This window comes from Oncorhynchus kisutch, linkage group LG27 (genome assembly GCF_002021735.2).
Source record: "Oncorhynchus kisutch isolate 150728-3 linkage group LG27, Okis_V2, whole genome shotgun sequence".
Taxonomy (NCBI): Eukaryota; Metazoa; Chordata; class Actinopteri; order Salmoniformes; family Salmonidae; genus Oncorhynchus; species Oncorhynchus kisutch.
This window is the reverse complement of record NC_034200.2, coordinates 34,423,225-34,443,559: the sequence shown is the minus strand read 5'-3', so window position 1 is coordinate 34,443,559 and position 20,335 is coordinate 34,423,225. Positions and strand designations below refer to the sequence as shown.

The 20,335-nt window shown below is 43.1% G+C and overlaps 1 protein-coding gene across 5 annotated transcripts in view; it reads left to right on the top strand.

Moving 5' to 3' along the window:
* Positions 1–20,335, top strand: part of LOC109871839 (SH3-containing GRB2-like protein 3-interacting protein 1) — a 65,966-nt gene that overhangs the window by 15,529 nt on the left and 30,102 nt on the right. For 2 of the 5 annotated variants that reach the window (XM_020462853.2, XM_031806942.1), the window contains exons 3-11: positions 412–433; positions 1,933–1,989; positions 3,880–3,937; positions 6,127–6,299; positions 8,151–8,162; positions 17,005–17,016; positions 17,379–17,403; positions 17,664–17,727; positions 17,948–18,048. In XM_020462853.2, the coding sequence (XP_020318442.1) occupies positions 412–433; positions 1,933–1,989; positions 3,880–3,937; positions 6,127–6,299; positions 8,151–8,162; positions 17,005–17,016; positions 17,379–17,403; positions 17,664–17,727; positions 17,948–18,048 (524 nt within the window). Of the gene's footprint in view, positions 1–411; positions 449–1,932; positions 1,990–3,879; positions 3,938–6,126; positions 6,300–8,150; positions 8,163–17,004; positions 17,017–17,378; positions 17,404–17,663; positions 17,728–17,947; positions 18,049–20,335 lie in introns of all 5 variants that reach the window. The other 3 variants (XM_031806941.1, XM_031806944.1, XM_031806943.1) reach the window with 3 other exon arrangements.

The window sequence follows — 20,335 nt, the reverse complement described above, 5'->3', positions numbered from 1 at the left end:
CCAGCAGACAGTTTAACGTGAGTGATCTCCAGCAGACAGTTTAACGTGAGTGATCCCCAGCAGACAGTTTAACATTGCAGAATTCAGCAGCTACAGCAGGATTTTTTGTTTGTTGACACTTTGGTTGTAAGTCCGTAGACCTGCAGTTGGTATGTTGCTCTATGTAGAACATCAATAGAGAGGACATCTAAATTAAGTTAATTTATTTTTATTCGATAACTATTTGAGCTGTCATTCAAAACATATTTTTGAGCTTATCGCCCATATTTTCTAAGTAGTCTGATGATTGTGATCTTTCCTCTCTCGTCTCTCTCTCCCCCTCTCTTCTCTCTCTCCCCTCTCATACTCTCTCCCCTCTTCTCTCTCTCCCCCCCTCTCTTTCTCTCTTTCCTCTCTCGTCTCTCTATACAGGGGCTCCCCTGACAAAGATGGAGTAAGTAGGAGAAAGGTAGACGATGGGGTAAATCATCCATGTGATGTCATTGATGCTCTTATCCTCACTCTTCTTTGTTTGTTTACTTCACTGTAGTTGAATGTTTCCCATTCGTCAATAGAGCTGTTTTTGTTGTTGATTCAAGCTGTGGATATGCTGTTGAAGTCTGAAGTTTACACACACCTCAGCCAAGTACATTTAAACTCAGTTTTTCCACAATTCCTGACATTTAATACCAGTCAAAATTCCCTGTCTTAGGTCAGTTAAGATCACCACTTTATTTTAAGAATGTGAAATATCAGAATAATAGAAGAGAGAATGATTTCTTTTCAGCTTTTATTTCTTTCATCACATTCCCAGTGGGTCAGAAGTTTACATACACTCAATTAGTATTTGGTAGCATTGCCTTTAAATTGTTTAACTTGGTTCAAATGTTTTGGGTAGCCTTCCACAAGCTTCCCACAATCAGTTAGGTGAATTTTGGCCCATTCCTCCTGACAGAGCCAGTGTAACTGAGTCAGGTTTGTAGGCCTCCTTGCTCGCACACGCTTTTTCGGTTCTGCCCACAAATTTTCTATGGGATTGAGGTCAGTGCTTTGTGATGGCCACTCCAATACATTGACTTTGTGGTCGTTAAGCAATTTTGCCACAACTTTGGAAGTATGCTTGGGCTCATTGTCCATTTGGAAGACCCATTTGCAACCAAGCTTTAACTTCCTGACTGATGTCTTGAGATGTTGCTTCAATATATCCTCCCTCATGATGCCATGTATTTTGTGAAGTGCACCAGTACCTCCTGCAGAAAAGCACCCCCACAACATGATGCTGCCACCCCTGTTCTTCACGGTTGGGATGGTGTTCTTCGGCTTGCAAGCCTCCCCCTTCTTCCTCCAAACATAAGGATGGTCATTATGGCCAAACACTTCTGTTTTTGATTCATCAGACCAGAGGACATTTCTCCAAAAAGTAGGATCTTTGTCCCCATGTGCAGTTGCAAACCGTAGTCTGGCTTTTTTATGGTGGTTTTGGAGCAGTGGCTTCTTCCTTGCTGAGCGGCCTTTCAGGTTATGTCGATATAGGACTCATTTGACTGTGGATATAGATACTGTGGATATAAATACTAGATACTGAAATTATGTCAATTAGCCTATCAGAAGCTTCTAAAGCCATTATATAATTTTCTGGAATTTTCCATGCTATTTAAAGGCGCAGTCAACTTAGTGTATGTAAACTTCTGACCCCCTGGAATTGTGATAGATTATTTCACTTATAATTCACTCTGTCTGTAAACAATTGTTGGAAAAATTACTTGTGTCATGCACAAAGTAGATGTCCTAACCGACTTGCCAAAACTGTAGTTTGTTTACAAGAAATGTGTAGAGTGGTTGAAATAACAAGTTTTAATGACTCCAACCTAAGTGTATGTAAACTTCCTACTACAACTGTATAAAATGCTTGATGGTATGAGAGTTTCTCACTGACACGTTCCATTATCACAGAAAAACACCAACGGGGCTCCAAATGGCTATTATGGGGAGATTGATTTGGACCGATATGTAAGTAGATATGTACAGCACAGTGCAGTAAGTGATCCGTCTATAGTGTCAGTAATTAGTAGTAATACAATGGGTTAGGGAATAAACAGCTATAGGGATAAAGAGGAAGTGCCGCCCTGGTTGTCAAAACTCAAAGTCATTACGTAACTAGTGACTAATGTTTAGTGACTAATAACTAATGAATAGTGACGAATAACTAATGAATAGTGACTAATAACTAATGAATAGTGACTAATAACTAATGAATAGTGACTAATGTTTTGTGACCAATAACTAATGAATAGTGACTCATATCTAATGAATAGTGACTAATGTTTAGTGACTAATAACTAATGAATAGTGACTAATATCTCGTGACTAGTAACTAATGAATAGTGACTCATGTCTAGTGACTAATATCTAATGAATAGTGACTAATGACTAGTGACTAATAACTAATGAATAGTGACTCATGTCTAGTGACTAATATCTAATGAATAGTGACTAATGACTAGTGACTAATAACTAATGAATAGTGACTCATGTCTATTGACCAATAATTAATGAATAGTGACTAGTGACCAGTGACGACTAACTAATGACTAGTGACTAATAAGTAATGGCGTAACTAATGACGTGACTAATAAAAATTATGAAAATATATTACAATTTCAGATCGGCTGATGCAATACTTTGCTTATGAAGATGTTTCAACCACAATGGGGAAACAAACCACATTCTAAACATAAACCACATTCTACATTCTAACCCCAAACCACATTCTACATTCTAACCCCAAACCACATTCTACATTCTAACCCCAAACCACATTCTACATTCTAACCCCAAACCACATTCTACATTCTAACCCCAAACCACATTCTACATTCTAACCCCAAACCACATTCTACATTCTAACCCCAAACCACATTCTACATTCTAACCCCAAACCACATTCTACATTCTAACCCCAAACCACATTCTACATTCTAACCCCAAACCACATTCTACATTCTAACCCCAAACCACATTCTACATTCTAACCCCAAACCACATTCTACATTCTAACCCCAAACCACATTCTACCTTCTAACCCCAAACCACATTCTACATTCTAACCCCAAACCACATTCTACATTCTAACCACAAACCACATTCTACATTCTAACCCCAAACCACATTCTACATTCTAACCCCAAACCACATTCTACATTCTAACCCCAAACCACATTCTACATTCTAACCACAAACCACATTCTACATTCTAACCACAAACCACATTCTACATTCTAACCCCAAACCACATTCTACATTCTAACCCCAAACCACATTCTACATTCTAACCACAAACCACATTCTACATTCTAACCACAAACCACATTCTACATTCTAACCACAAACCACATTTTACATTCTAACCACATTCTACATTCTAACCACAAACCACATTCTAACCACAAACCACATTCTACATTCTAACCCCAAACCACATTCTACATTCTAACCACAAACAACATTCTACATTCTAACCACAAACCACATTCTACATTCTAACCACAAACCACATTCTACATTCTAACCACAAACCACATTTTAAACTTCACTACCCACAACCAGACATCACTTCCACTTCTGCTCCCTACAACTTTCCTGATTATGGCAATCAATCATCCTCGTGTAACATTGAATTTTGAATCAAAACGTGATGTCTCTTTTCAGAATCGTACATTAAGTTTGTGTGAGTCTTAACAAACAAGCATCTTCAAACCTCTCCAGCTATAAAAACACAGGACTGCAGTTTTTATGTGTGCATTTTTTTTACCCACAAGCATGAGAGAAGTGAATGTATTTGTTGTTACACGATGTCACAAACAGTCATTTTACCACTTACATATTTACTTCCTGTTACAGGCCGCTCCAGATGTGGACGCTGATGGCTTCAGTCTCAGACCCGGAGAGGAGAGAGAAAATATCCTTTTAGATGATCAGATGTAGTCCATGTGGAATGGCTTGCTAATTAGCAGTGAGCTAGTAGCGGGCATAGTGCAAGTGACGTCACCTGCCCTGAGACCTAGAGAGATACTGTTTTCCTGCCCTGAGACCTAGAGAGGTACTGTTGTCCTGCCCTGAGACCTAGAGAGATACTGTTGTCCTGCCCTGAGACCTAGAGAGGTACTGTTATCCTGCCCTGAGACCTAGATAGGTACTGTTTTCCTGCCCTGAGACCTAGAGAGGTACTGTTTTCCTGCCCTGAGACCTACAGAGGTACTGTTATCCTGCCCTGAGACCTAGAGAGATACTGTTGTCCTGCCCTGAGACCTAGAGAGATACTGTTGTCCTGCCCTGAGACCTAGAGAGATACTGTTGTCCTGCCCTGAGACCTAGAGAGATACTGTTGTCCTGCCCTGAGACCTACAGAGGTACTGTTATCCTGCCCTGAGACCTACAGAGGTTCTGTTGTCCTGCCCTGAGACCTACAGAGGTACTGTTATCCTGCCCTGAGACCTAGAGAGATACTGTTGTCCTGCCCTGAGACCTAGAGAGATACTGTTATCCTATCCTGAGACCTGGAGATATACTGTTGTCCTGCCCTGAGACCTGGAGAGATACTGTTGTCCTGCCCTGAGACCTGGAGAGATACTGTTGTCCTGCCATGAGACCTAGAGAGGTACTGTTGTCCTGGTCGGCATTATTGTGCTTCTTTTGGTGATGAGTGTTAATGTGTGCAGAGGGTCCCTGGTTCACGCTCAACTCAGGGCAGACAGGGGTGGAAGCTAAGCTGTTACACAGGCAACAGTCTTGGGACACTGACTGCTAAGCTATTGACCTGTTTAGCTAGCTGAGCGACATATTGGCCCAGTGGATCTCTATGTTAAATAGGCCTAATCACTCAGACACCCTCTCTATCTTTATGCTCTACATGTGAGTGAACCTGACCTGCAGGACGAAAGAGTGAAAACAGTCTACAGTCACATAAGAGTGTTTCCCCTCACTATCTCTGTTGCATCCTGCCTAGAATGTCTTTAATACCATTGGTTTCAATTGAACATGTAGGTTTGTGTAACCCCTAGTCACTGGCCTAGGATCAAATCAGCAATTGAGCCTCATGACGAGGTAAGAGGCAGGGTAATATTCAGTGAGACATTCCAGTTTTCAGCAGTGAGATACACTACCGGTCAAAAGTTTTAGAATACCTTTCTTTCTTTTTTTTATTTTCTACATTGTAGAATAATAGTGAAGACATCAAAACTATGAAAAAACACATATGGAATCATGTAGTAACCAAAAAAGTGTTAAACAAATCTAAATATATTTTATATTTGAGATTCTTCGAATAGCCACCCTTTGCCTTGATGACAGCTTTGCACCCTCTTGTCATTCTCTCAACCATCTTCACCTGGAATATTTTTCCAACAGTCTTGAAGGTGTTCCCACATATGCTGAGCACTTGTTGGCTGCTTTTACTTCACTATGCGGTTCGACTCATCCCAAATCATCTCAATTTGGTTGAAGTCGAGGGAGTGTGGAGGCCAGGTCATCTGATGCAGTGCTCCATCACTCTCCTTCTTGGTCAATCTCTTATCTCTTACACAGCCTGGAGGTGTGTTGGGTCATTGTCCTGTTGAAAAACAAATGATAGTCCCACTAAGCCCATCCAGATGGGCTGGTGTATTGCTGCAGAATGATGTGGTAGCCATGCTGGTTAAGTGTGCCTTGAATTCTAAATAAATCACAGACAGTGTCACCAGCAAAGCACTCCCACACCATAACACCTCCTCCTCCATGCTTTACGGTGGGAAATACACATGCGAAGATCATCCGTTCACCCACACCACGTCTCATAAAGACACAGCGGTTGGAACCAAACATGTTTGGACTCCAGACCGAAGGACAAATCTCCACCGGAAGCACAAACTTGTAATGTATTCAAGATTGAAAAAGGCTTCTAAAGTTTGTAATTTCCACTTTAAAATGTCAGACTTGATTTGTCCTAACGAGAAATGTACAAACCCCTACAACAAATGTCCATTAATTATAATCCACATAATAATTCACATTTCCTGTTGCTGCAGGATTATTTTCCTGCTGTAGCAAACTGTCTCAAATTAATATCCTACATCTGTATGTAAAAGATCTTCTTACTTAATGAGTGTTCACCAGCTCCCAAAGGCAAGCAGCACTTCTCCTCCAGCGACACTGAGGATGAGGACGACAACAGGAAGTTCAAGATTAAGATCAAGCCGTTGCCCTCCGACACTGCCAAGTGTGCCATCCCCTCCATGGATGAACTGAAAGCTTCCGTTGGAGGTTTGGCTCTGTCTCCCTCTTTGGTGAGTCCTTGCTGTTCTAACTGTATGTAACCGCAGTAGGGTGAAGTTGTCCCTAGACGGTGATTTTGGGTCAGTTTAGCATTTTTCCCACTAATTGTTAAACCTTGGATTAAGGGGAGGGAATGCTGACCCTAGACCTGTACACAGTGAAGTAGATTAAAGTGCAATGTCCCTGACTGAACTTGAACTTAAACTTGGGTCATTGTAACTAAGGGCCACAGCCGTAACTGCTACTCCAAGAAAACTATCTCTCTCGGGTGTTATATGAAGTATTATATGAATCGTTTTGTTGAAACTGGAGACAGCTACAGCTAATTCTATCCAGTGATATGATCTGGAATGTACTAAAAATCTGAATATCTGTTCCTCCTCTCACCCCCTCCCCCTCTTCATCTCTCCATCTTCCCTTTATCTCTCCATCTTCCCTTTCTCTCTCCATCTTCCCTTTCTCTCTCCACCTTCCCGTTCTCTCCCCATCTTCCTTTTCTCTCTCCACCTTCCCGTTCTCTCCCCATCTCCCTCTCTCCCCATCTCCCTCTCTCTCCATCTTCCCTTTCTCTCTCCATCTTCCCTTTCTCTCTCCATCTTCCCTTTCTCTCTCCATCTTCCCTTTCTCTCTCCATCTTCCCTTTCTCTCCCCATCTTCCCTTTCTCTCTCCATCTCCCCTTTCTCTCTCCATCTCCCCTTTCTCTCTCCATCTCCCCTTTCTCTCTCCACCTTCCCGTTCTCTCCCCATCTCCCTCTCTCACCATCTCCCTCTCTCCCCATCTCCCTCTCTCTCTCCATCTTCCCTTTCTCTCTCCATCTTCCCTTTCTCTCTCCATCTCCCCTTTCTCTCCATCTCCCCTTTCTCTCCATCTCCCCTTTCTCTCTCCATCTTATCTTTCTCTCCATCTCCCCTTTCTCTCCATCTTCCCTTTCTCTCTCCATCTCCCCTTTCTCTCCATCTCCCCTTTCTCTCCCATCTTCCCTTTCTCTCTCCATCTCCCTCTCTCTCTCCATCTCCCCTTTCTCTCCATCTCCCTCTCTCTCTCCATCTCCCTCTTTCTCTCCATCTCCCCTTTCTCTCTCCATCTTCCCTTTCTCTCTCCATCTCCCCTTTCTCTCTCCATCTCCCCTTTCTCTCCATCTCCCTCTCTCTCTCCATCTCCCTCTTTCTCTCCATCTCCCCTTTCTCTCTCATCTCCCCTTTCTCTCTCCATCTCCCCTTTCTCTCTCCATCTCCCCTTTCTCTCTCCATCTCCCCTTTCTCTCTCCATCTCCCCTTTCTCTCTCCATCTCCCCTTTCTCTCTCCATCTCCCCTTTCTCTCTCCATCTTATCTTTCTCTCTCCATCTCCCCTTTCTCTCTCCATCTCCCCTTTCTCTCTCCATCTCCCCTTTCTCTCCATCTCCCCTTTCTCTCTCCATCTCCCCTTTCTCTCTCCATCTCCCCTTTCTCTCCATCTCCCCTTTCTCTCTCCATCTCCCCTTTCTCTCTCCATCTCCCCTTTCTCTCTCCATCTCCCTCTCTCCCCATCTCCCCTTTCTCTCCATCTCCCCTTTCTCTCTCCATCTCCCCTTTCTCTCTCCATCTCCCCTCTCTCCCCATCTCCCCTCTCTCCCCATCTCCCCTCTCTCCCTCCATCTTATCTTTCTCTCTCCATCTCCCCTTTCTCTCTCCATCTCCCCTTTCTCTCTCCATCTCCCCTTTCTCTCTCCATCTTCCCTTTCTCTCTCCATCTCCCCTTTCTCTCTCCATCTTATCTTTCTCTCTCCATCTTCCCTTTCTCTCTCCATCTTCCCTTTCTCTCTCCATCTCCCCTTTCTCTCTCCACCTCCCTCTCTCTCCTGCATCTGTTATTCTTGTAGAGGAGAAGTCCGGTAAGCCAGTCTTTATTTATTTATTTCATTTCTTCATCTGTTTCAGTATAAAGAAAAGGCATGTCATGGATTTACTTGGCTGTGGATTCTTTTCGAACTTGGATTCTCTTTCCCCTGCGGAAGCAAAAAAATCCCCAGCGGGCAAAATGTTGCATGTGATGTGACGTCACATTTTGTGTTGTTGTTATAAACAGATTCTCTGCCATGTCACCAGGTTAGAACTAAACAGTCATTGTTTTCACGACGACATAAAGAAAGACAATCATATTTTGGTTGTTATTTGCTCAGGTATAACCCGATTTACAACCAGATGAAGATGTATTTTTCTGATTGCTAAAAAGATGTTTACAAAATGTCATTTTACAAACCATAATGCTGTCAGTGATGTCATTACAACCAGTTTGGCTGCTGGGATAGGCTCTTCTATTTGAGTTGTTTAGATATTCCTCCCTCTGCATGTTATGTATGCTTTATGGTACTAACTCATTCACACTGCATGCCTTGAACACATTTTATTTCGGTTGATAACTTGAATCTCCCTTGCAAAAGCTTGCATGGTATATAATGCACAATCCTCCGCATAACACCTGTTCATAGCCTGTTGATTCTGTTTGACCAAAGCTAATTGGCGCTGGTGTAATGCAGCTTCTCTGGACCCCCCGCAAGGTCGGACCCCCCCCCCCCCCCCCCACCCCTTAAAAAAAGACAAATTGATGCGTCAGCCAGACAGCCACTCAAAAAGTATAGACTACCGATCTCTGCTCTTGGTGCTGAAATTGCAACAGGTTGATGTTAATCGATTATAGGCTTTCTGTGGTGGCCGGGCATGTAGCCTATAACTTTGCTTTAGCTAATGGATAAATGTTTATTAGGCCTAATTGATTGTAATTTTCTCATGTTAAGTCAAACATTTCACAAAGCTATACACAGTGTCACAAGGCTGCCATTTAGGCTGCTGTCTGGCAGCGATAATGTCATTATTTGTTCAGTAATTCAAGTTGGAAATTCAAACATTGCAGATTATGAAATACATGTTCGATACAACGGAATACTAATAAGAAACCAATTGATTTTAAAATAATAATACAATTGTCCTGTATAGCCTATCTGAGCCTGCATGACATGAGCCTTCCTCTCTACCAGCTTGGATAGGAAGTTGTGTGTAAAACTAGTCTATTAATGCCAAATAATAGTCAGCACACCTTCAAAACACTAGCTTACGTTGTTTCATTATGCAGTGTAGCCTACTATCTATACCTATATACAGTATTTAGCTGCTATTTATAAACTCTTTATAAAAATTACACATCAAATAGCCTAAACATTTTGGAAAAAAGTAGTCTGCTTGAGGATAAATTTAGCCACAATTTTGTCTGGCTAATAGCCTACACAAATGGTCTGCAATCAAGCTAAATTAAATTAAATTACATTTGATAGAATCCCCTGGTCTTCTGAAGTCCTCCTTGCTGCTTCTCTCTCTGTCTCTTTTCCTCTTACGTTCTCTTAGAAAAAAGTATATATGTCTGTGCTGGCATCACTCTTTGTCTCTACGTAGAGGCCTCTAGTAGCTAGAGTATGAGGATGGCCTCTAGTAGCTACAGTATGAGAATGGCCTATAGAAGCTACAGCATGAGCTGGCCTCTAGTAGCTACAGTATGAGCCTGGCTTCTAGTAGCTACAGTATGAGCCTGGCCTCTAGTAGCTACAGTATGAGCCTGGCCTCTAGTAGCTACAGTATGAGCCTTGTCTTTAGTAGCTACAGTATGGGCCTGGCCTCTAGTAGCTACAGTATGATCCTGGCCTCTAGTAGCTACAGTATGAGCCTGGCCTATAGTAGCTACAGTATGAGCCTGGCCTATAGTAGCTACAGTATGAGCCTGGCCTCTAGTAGCTACAGTATGAGCCTTGTCTTTAGTAGCTACAGTATGGGCCTGGTCTCTAGTAGCTACAGTATGATCCTGGCCTCTAGTAGCTACAGTATGAGCCTGGCCTCTAGTAGCTACAGTATGAGCCTTGTCTTTAGTAGCTACAGTATGGGCCTGGTCTCTAGTAGCTACAGTATGATCCTGGCCTCTAGTAGCTACAGTATGAGCCTGGCCTATAGTAGCTACAGTATGAGCCTGGCCTATAGTAGCTACAGTATGAACCTGGCCTCTAGTAGCTACAGTATGAGCCTGGCCTCTAGTAGCTATAGTATGAGCCTGGCCTCTAGTAGCTACAGTATGAGTCTTGCCACTAGTAGCTACAGTATGAGCCTGGCCTCTAGTAGCTACAGTATGAGCCTTGTCTTTAGTAGCTACAGTATGGGCCTGGTCTCTAGTAGCTACAGTATGAGTCTGGCCTCTAGTAGCTACAGTATGAGCCTGGCCTCTAGTAGCTACAGTATGAGCCTGGCCTCTAGTAGCTACAGTATGAGCCTGGCCTCTAGTAGCTACAGTATGAGCCTGGCCTCTAGTAGCTATAGTATGAGCCTGGCCTCTAGTAGCTACAGTATGAGTCTTGCCTCTAGTAGCTACAGTATGAGCCTGGCCTCTAGTAGCCACAGTATGAGCCTGGTCGCTAGTAGCTACAGTATGAGCCTTGTCTTTAGTAGCTACAGTATGGGACTAGTCTCTAGTAGCTATAGTATGAGTCTGGCCTCTAGTAGCTACAGTATGAGCCTGGCCTCTAGTAGCTACAGTATGAGCCTGGCCTCTAGTAGCTACAGTATGAGCCTGGCCTCTAGTAGCTACAGTATGAGCCTGGCCTCTAGTAGCTACAGTATGAGCCTGGCCTCTAGTAGCTATAGTATGAGCCTGGCCTCTAGTAGCTACAGTATGAGCCTGGCCTCTAGTAGCTACAGTATGAGCCTGGCCTCTAGTAGCTACAGTATGAGTCTGGCCTCTAGTAGCTACAGTATGGGCCTGGTCTCTAGTAGCTACAGTATGAGCCTTGTCTTTAGTAGCTACAGTATGGGACTGGTCTCTAGTAGCTATAGTATGAGCCTGGCCTCTAGTAGCTACAGTATGAGTCTGGCCTCTAGTAGCTACAGTATGAGCCTGGCCTCTAGTAGCTACAGTATGAGTCTGGCCTCTAGTAGCTACAGTATGAGCCTTGGCGCCCTGCACTTTCACTGGCTGTTGTCATATCGATCCCGTTAACGGGATTTCAGCCCTAAGACATTTTTAAGAGGTAGCGTTATTAAAGTCTGATAGCAGTGGGTAGAGTAGCGTTTCGCAGGCTGTTCGTACGGGCAGTTATACAGGACAGTTGGTGGCTGTTTCTCAGGAGCCTGGTGGTGCAGTTACCTCTTTTTGGAGGGAGCAGGTCATTCAGTGGATGGATAAGAGTGTGCATGTCCTTCACCAGATGCACTGCAGCCAGCTCTCCCCTGCTCTGCAGTGAGGGGAGCTGTGGTTGGACTGCTCCACCTCTGGAGATGGTCCTCTAGGCCCTCCTCTGCACCCTGTCTAGTTGGGCCTGCAGCTTTTTACTGCATCCAACTAACAGCACTCCACCGTATTCCAGACAAGGCTTGACCAGTGTAGTATAGACTGTGACCAGATCTTCAGTGGGTAGGCCTTTTCTGGAGAGAACAGTCAAAAAGTGCAGGTGTTTTGAGGTCTTCCTCACTGACTACTCCACATGTGTGTCACCACTGAGGTTAGAGTCTAGATGAAAACCAAGATACTTAGTTGTTGTTTACACTCCAAAAAACCATCAATGGTGAGGGTGTTTCTGGCTGATATGTCAAAAGCCTTTGTTCACGCAAAGCTCCTGAAACATCTGTCTGACATTGTGTCCAAGGTTACTAGCCTAGCTCCACAGCTACACCACCAGAAGAAGACAGAGGGTGATGGTTGCTAGCCTAGCTCCACAGCTACACCACCAGAAGAAGACAGAGGGTGATGGTTGCTAGTCTAGCTCCACAGCTACACCACCAGAAGAAGACATAGGGTGATGGTTACTAGCCTGGCTCCACAGCTACACCACCAGAAGAAGACAGAGGGTGATGGTTGCTAGCCTGGCTCCCACAGCTACACCACCAGAAGAAGACAGAGGGTGATGGTTGCTAGCCTAGCTCCACAGCTACACCACCAGAAGAAGACAGAGGGTGATGTTTACTAGCCTGGCTCCACAGCTACACCACAGGAAGAAGACAGAACGTGATGGTTACTAGCCTGTGGCTTTCACAAGGGTGGTAGTAGTGCTGAACTTTGGTAGGTAGGCATACTGATTTGTGCACTGTTGGCCTGAGTTGTTTTGTTGTTGATGAAGTTTCCTGGATTTTTCCAAGGCATGAAGTTAGAGAGATGGACCTCCAGTCATCCATTGTACATGGGTTTGACACTTTAGCTATGGGGACACACATTGGCAATCTTCCAGGCAGCAGGAACAGTCCCCTGCCACTAGGTGGTGTTAACTATGTGTGTGATGACAGGGGCTAGATCTTCTGCATGCTCTTTTAGTACTGTTGGATTCGGGGTAAACTTTGAAGATTGAGATATTAAAGACATGATAGATCAGAAGCATAGTATATAAAGGAGTGAAAGATACAGATTTTTACGTCAGAAGTTAATGGTCCTCTGTATAAAGACAGGTGGCTTTGGAGTGTGTTGGGTGGACGGGAGGAAGTCACAGGATTGCTATAGGGGAAGCGGATGGACATCTGTGGATTAGGCAGACGAAGGAGGGGTTGAGGTCAGGAGGTCAGGTCAGGTCAGATCCCCTGAAGGGAGTAATAAGGGTTTAGTATCCTGTTACCCTCTTCCTGTGGAACCATAAGATGTAAGGATTGGAGAGAAGGAGGTGTGTCTAAAGTGGAGTATATATACTGGTAGTGGTGGAAACATGTCTTTGTTTGAATTACAGCTAGAATGACCCTTTGGGAAGAATTCAACTTGGTTAAGCATCTCTAGTGTCCGTGTGTTATTTACTCTGAAAAATAAGAACCTAACAGTACCCGATCGCTACCTGCACCTACCCGCCTGTCCAACATCACTACTCTGGACGGCTCTGACTTAGAATACGTGGACAACTACAAATACTTAGGTGTCTGGTTAGACTGTAAACTCTCCTTCCAGACCCATATCAAACATCTCCAATCCAAAGTTAAATCTAGAATTGGCTTCCTATTTCGCAACAAAGCATCCTTCACTCATGCTGCCAAACATACCCTTGTAAAACTGACCATCCTACCAATCCTCGACTTTGGCGATGTCATTTACAAAATAGCCTCCAATACCCTACTCAACAAATTGGATGCAGTCTATCACAGTGCAATCCGTTTTATCACCAAAGCCCCATATACTACCCACCATTGCGACCTGTACGCTCTCGTTGGCTGGCCCTCGCTTCATACTCGTCGCCAAACCCACTGGCTCCATGTCATCTACAAGACCCTGCTAGGTAAAGTCCCCCCTTATCTCAGCTCGCTGGTCACCATAGCATCTCCCACCTGTAGCACACGCTCCAGCAGGTATATCTCTCTAGTCACCCCCAAAACCAATTCTTTCTTTGGCCGCCTCTCCTTCCAGTTCTCTGCTGCCAATGACTGGAACGAACTACAAAAATCTCTGAAACTGGAAACACTTATCTCCCTCACTAGCTTTAAGCACCAACTGTCAGAGCAGCTCACAGATTACTGCACCTGTACATAGACCACCTATAATTTAGCCCAAACAACTACCTCTTTCCCAACTGTATTTAATTTTAATTTATTTATTTATTTTGCTCCTTTGCACCCCATTATTTTTATTTCTACTTTGCACATTCTTCCATTGCAAAACTACCATTCCAGTATTTTACTTGCTATATTGTATTTACTTTGCCATCATGGCCTTTTTTGCCTTTACCTCCCTTCTCACCTCATTTGCTCACATTGTATATAGACTTGTTTATACTGCATTATTGACTGTATGTTTGTTTTTACTCCATGTGTAACTCTGTGTCGTTTTATCTGTCGAACTGCTTTGCTTTATCTTGGCCAGGTCGCAATTGTAAATGAGAACTTGTTCTCAACTTGCCTACCTGGTTAAATAAAGGTAAAATAAATAAATAAATAAATACCCAGGCTGGAATGACCTCAGGCCCACACACTTTACGGGGGGCTCAGTCTGGTCAGAGCTTGCTTTATCTGGCCAATGCTGCACAGCTCAACCTGCCTTGTAGGCATGGGCATGGGGAAGATGGCAAGAGGTGTGTTGCTTGTCCATGCTTCAGCAAAAAAGACATTAAAAACATTGTTGTCTTCAATTCCCTCCACCTGTATTCTCCCTCCTGATGTTTTCTGTCATCCCAGTCCTTTGTTAATGAAGTCCCATCATTCCTTTGGGCTTCTCTTCTTTAGGTCCTGGTTTTCAGTTTTTATAGTAGTTTGTCTTTGCTTCTTTGATAAGCGTTTGCACCTGTGTTTCTGTATTTTGTATTTTCTCCATTTCATCGTTTTACCCCACCTTTTGAAAATCATCTGTCTTTTCCTGATGGCGGTCTTTATTCGTTCAGTCATCCAGGGCTTGGCCAGTGTTGCTGTTTTCTTATTGGCATGTATTCATCAAGTGCAGTTAGAATGCAGGAGTTGAACATCTCCACCTTTGCATCAATGCTCTCAGCCTCATATTTGGCAGACCAGTCAGTGCTGGCGATACATCGTGCCAATGCCTCCTTTCTGTTCTGGGTTACCAGACATCCTTTTTCCCTCTGCACCTGGCTTCTCCCTCCTGATGTTGTGTTTGGGGAGAACAGCAGACATTTGTGAACACTGGATCTGAGAGGAGCAAGTACAGTGGGGGTGTTATAGAGATTCTTCATATTTGTAATGATCAGATCTAGGATGGCGTCCCCTCTGGTCTTGTCTTTGACCACTTGTTTCATGTATGGATGGGAGTTTGTCAGCATCTTGATAGGCAGGTGATTAAAGTCTCCACACAGGATGAGCCCCATTTCGGGATAGGAAATCCTGATCACATGGACAGTGTTGATGAGATAATCCACAGTATTCTGCTGAAGTGTTTTCTCATTTGCCCATAGTGGATGGTAGAGTACTCCCACTAACAGAGTTGAGACTGAGCTGGGGAGTTGTTTAGGACAGAGCTGAAGCCACATACACTCAAACTCCTCTTTGTCTAGGTCAGTTCTTCTCTTTGCCTGCATACTGTGATTCACATACATAGTCACGCCCCTTCTCATCCCCTCTGGACCTGTCATTTCTGAACAGCTGATAGTTATATATCAACAGAGATTCATCTGAGATATTTTCGTTGTCCAAAGTTTCAGTGACACATCCAATGTCTGCATTTACTATTTGAAGAAGCAGTTCAAATTCATCCACTTTGTTTATCAATGATCTTGAATTACAAACAAGCACATTCCGAGTCTCTGCGGCATTTCTGGACGTATTTGCGACATCACAAAATTCAGTGAAAACTCTGCATTCACGTGAACAATTGTGTTTTTTTATGTATTTTAGGTGACCTTCTATTGTCAGTATTTTCCTCCGTCTGCCCTTACCAGCTGTAGTCCCTGTCACCTGGCTTGTTGCGCTCATTATCCCGAAGCACTGAAGTTTGTCTCGGATATGCAGTGCCAGTGGAGGTGCATGTGTTTTGTAAATCCCTTAGAAAATGTGATGAGTATTCCACAACGTTTGTACAGTCCATCGTTGTCAAAGCCATGCTTGGTCCATTAAAAGAGCAGGGGAAAGTATGCAGTGTGACACAACAACAACAACAACAACAAAAAACACCAACAAACATTTCAAACGTTGTAACACATGTTACTCTCGAGAGGCTGCCTGGAGGCGTCAATGACAACAACTTTTTACATTTAAAAAGTTGATTAAAAGGCGCATGGGCCCCCATAGCTGTCTTGACAAGCTGAGGTGACGTAACCTACCAGGTGCTATGTTGTCTTGACAAGCTGAGGTGACGTAACCTACCAGGTGCTATGTTGTCTTGACAAGCTGAGGTGACGTAACCTACCAGGTGCTATGTTGTCTTGACAAGCTGAGGTGACGTAACCTACCAGGTGCTATGTTGTCTTGACAAGCTGAGGTGACGTAACCTACCAGGTGCTATGTTGTCTTGACAAGCTGAGGTGACGTAACCTACCAGGTGCTATGTTGTCTTGACAAGCTGAGGTGACGTAACCTACCAGGTGCTATGTTGTCTTGACAAGCTGAGGTGACGTAACCTACCAGGTGCTATGTTGTCTTGACAAGCTGAGGTGACGTAACCTACCAGGTGCTATGTTGTCTTGACAAGCTGAGGTGACGTAACCTACCAGGTGCTATGTTGTCTTGACAAGCTGAGGTGACGTAACCTACCAGGTGCTATGTTGTCTTGACAAGCTGAGGTGACGTAACCTACCAGGTGCTATGTTGTCTTGACAAGCTGAGGTGACGTAACCTACCAGGTGCTATGTTGTCTTGACAAGCTGAGGTGACGTAACCTACCAGGTGCTATGTTGTCTTGACAAGCTGAGGTGACGTAACCTACCAGGTGCTATGTTGTCTTGACAAGCTGAGGTGACGTAACCTACCAGGTGCTATGTTGTCTTGACAAGCTGAGGTGACGTAACCTACCAGGTGCTATGTTGTCTTGACAAGCTGAGGTGACGTAACCTACCAGGTGCTATGTTGTCTTGACAAGCTGAGGTAATGTAACCTGCCAGGTGCTATGTTGTCTTGACAAGCTGAGATAATGTAACCTGCCAGGTGCTATGTTGTATTGCTGCATTACTATATGTAGGCTTTATTGCACAGTGTTGAAGTAGAGGGGTGTTACATTTTTTTCGGTTCTATTTGCCTGATTTGTCACTCACTCTCTGACCAGGTCTGTTCTCTCTTCCTTTTTGTTGGTCTCAGAGACGCAGCCCGGTAAGTCGCCACCTGGTGGCTCATTTTAAAAGTGTCTGCACCCAAAGCACTTGCATGGAAATAAATGAATTATGAATATTATTGTTTAGAGTGCTGTTCATTTCATTCTTTATAGACCCAAACACTCTATTTCATTTCAGTGCCTATGACATTTACTGATGGCCTCACAAAATATTGTATTTTTCCAGTTTCTATATATACTTACAGTTTCACTCTATTCTTTCACATTAGCAATTGTACAGGGAGACTAATCCAGGACCTATACTGTAATTATTGGTTGAAGTGTTTACATTCATGTTTTGTATGTTAGGTTACGATTCCTTTTTACTGGTATACTGAAAAGTACTTTGTTTTCGTTGCAGGGCTCAATAAAGAGACACCTGTCTTGTAAGTACATTGTTTGTGGATGTAGTGTAATGCTATTTGTAATTTGTTTTACAGTCTGTCAGTGTAAACTGCGTACATGTACAGTACAGTATCTTGTCATAGTTCTACACCATCAGTTAAGTTAGTTGTTTGAGGTTGTGATCCATACTGTAGTTTCAATAGTTTGAGTTAAGATTCACATTCAGTGGCTGTCAGTGTATATATAATATATTATAGTACATTATGATATACAATCTAATATCACTGGTTATTCTTTCCAGGTGAGGAGATCGCCAGACCCAGACGCTCCACCCCAACGCCAAGCCCCGCCCCCGAGACACAAAGGTCAAAACTCTGCTAATGCTAACATTGCTAACAGGCTAGCATATTTTCTATGTACTGTATTGCTATAATTTGTGTTGGGTCTGCTAAATGTTCTGTTTGGGGGGGAAAAATAAAGCTTTTATATTCAGTTCAATTACAAAGTATAAGTACATCGCTGAAATCTTGATTATCCGAGTTGTAAAATCATATTTACATATCTTGACTTTACCATCTCTTGCAGTGAGAGAGTATCCCAGAATCGCAGAGCATCCCCAGCTTTCTTCGGGCCTCCTCCTGAGACGACCTATGAGACACACAGATACGATAGTAACAGAAACGATGGTAACACTCAGGAGAATAGTCTTTCTGACGACTGCATGTGTGTGTTGCATGGGTCTTAGCTCTGGGTTAGTACAGTCAGTGGTGTGTTGGTTGGTTGCTCCTAATCACAACAATACTATCTGTAGCTGTGGTATCATCAGTGCTTGACTGGGACTGAAATATGTACCGGTGCTCATTTTGAGTGCCGGTACTGTTTAAATACCCCAGAATGAAAAGGGAAAACATATTTTAAATTTATTGAAAATGAAATACAGAAATATCTCATTTACATAAGTATTCAGCTTTGCACACTTGGATTGTATATATTAGATTGTATGTATATATTGAATATTTGCCCATTTATTATTTTCAAAATTCTTCCAGCTCTGTTAAATTGGTTGTTGATCATTGCTAGACAACCATTTTCAAGTCTTGCCATATATTTTCAAGCAGATTTAAGTCAAAACGGTAACTCAGCCACTCAGGAACATTGTGAAAATGTTATGAAACTTCCGGTGAGGCTGTACCCACTTTAGGTTAGTTTTAACAGTGGTCAATTAGGCTACTATGGCTATTTGATCATAATACAGGCCTTCCAGAGTGGCCTACCATCAAAAACAATGGAGAAAATGCATCCCTTAACATTTTAGCATGGGGGAAATAGATGTTCTATCATTCAGCCTACAGTAGCAGCCAATGTGTGCTTTTGAAAGAAAACATACAGGGCTTGACATGAACCTGTTTATCCACTTGTCCTTCAGACAAGGAGGTGACTGAAAATGTTGTTGTGTTTGATGCAAGAAACCACTTTACAAAATAGAATGATTTATTATTCTCATACCATTATTACAGAGAATCAGACAAATTATGCTACCCTCTGCCTATTGGCTACTTAAAAAAAAAAACATGCAGTGAAGCTGCTCAACAACTACACCATACCAGTCATCCAATAGACTCCCATTCAGAGTGACACACAAAAGCATCCAGGGTCAATACCCTGCTCAAAGGCACGTTGACAGATCTCCCACCAGGCCAAAAAACATGATCCTGAACCCTCCAAGATCCCCCCCACAGTTCCCCAATAGCTGTCCCTCAACCATTCGAGACCCCTCCCACAGTCCCCCCTCCCCCACCAAGAAAAATAAATACAATCCCCTCCCCCAAGAACCCCCCAACGCACCAACAACCAAGAGAATGACCTAAAGAGAAAAAGAAAAGACAGAAGAAAACAGCAAACCCCCCAAAAACAAATAACAAAACAAAGGACCTGAAGGACTAAAACCATAACAGCAATACCAACTGTATATGTTTGTGTGCATGTCTGGCACTATTACATGTATGTGTGTGTTCTTGTATGCATTTATTTGAATGAGAGTGTGTGTATATGCATGTGTACAAACACCTGCACGACATCAGCCTCAGGCAAACCGGCATTACCTGTAAAAACACTGCCCTCAGTGTCATTTAAACATACTCTTTATTATGTTTTATTTTGCCCTTATTTTTGACTTTTATCTTTGACCATCATTCTATCTCCCGTACAGCAACTCCACTCCCTCTTGTCTCCAATTCCACATCCTAACCCTCAGCTTCCCTCAGCCCATCCCATCTCTACCTGCCACCCTCTTCGGATTTCTACACAACATATATCTTTCAACTATGCTGTGATGTTTAACGTACAATTACAATTATCTAATCGAATAGAATCCACAGATTGCGAGTTGAAGACAAATACTTTTATTCAGAGTATTAGTATATTAGTAATTGACTGACCCGGTCTCTTCAGATCTTCTAACAGTACTATTTCTAGGGTCAATTTTAGATCAATGCTATGCATTTTCAGCCATTCCTGAACCTGAGACCAGAAGCAGGCTACCTGAGGGCAATACCAAAATAAATGCTCTATTGATTCTGTATCCTCACAAGAAAATCTGCAGCACTTCAATGATTTTATGCCCCAAATATTCAACATTTTGTCGGTGGCAAGAATTGTATATAATAACTTTAGCTGAAAAGGACGAAGTCTTGAATCTTGCGCTGTCTTATATATCAACTCATACACCCTGTACCATGGAATCGGTGCATCAAAAATCTCTTCCCAACTATTTTGCAATCTGTATGGCACAGTTGTCAACATCCTGGTCCTCAAATAGTTTTGATCCTTTACATTGGGCAGACAGACCAGTTCCCTACCTCCTCCCGCAGCCAGCTGCCTTCTCCATTTTTTTCTTCTTCGGAGGAGGAAGTCGTGACATTTTTGTAGTAATCTACTTGAGAACCATTTAGAGTTCAACTTTTGAATAATTGA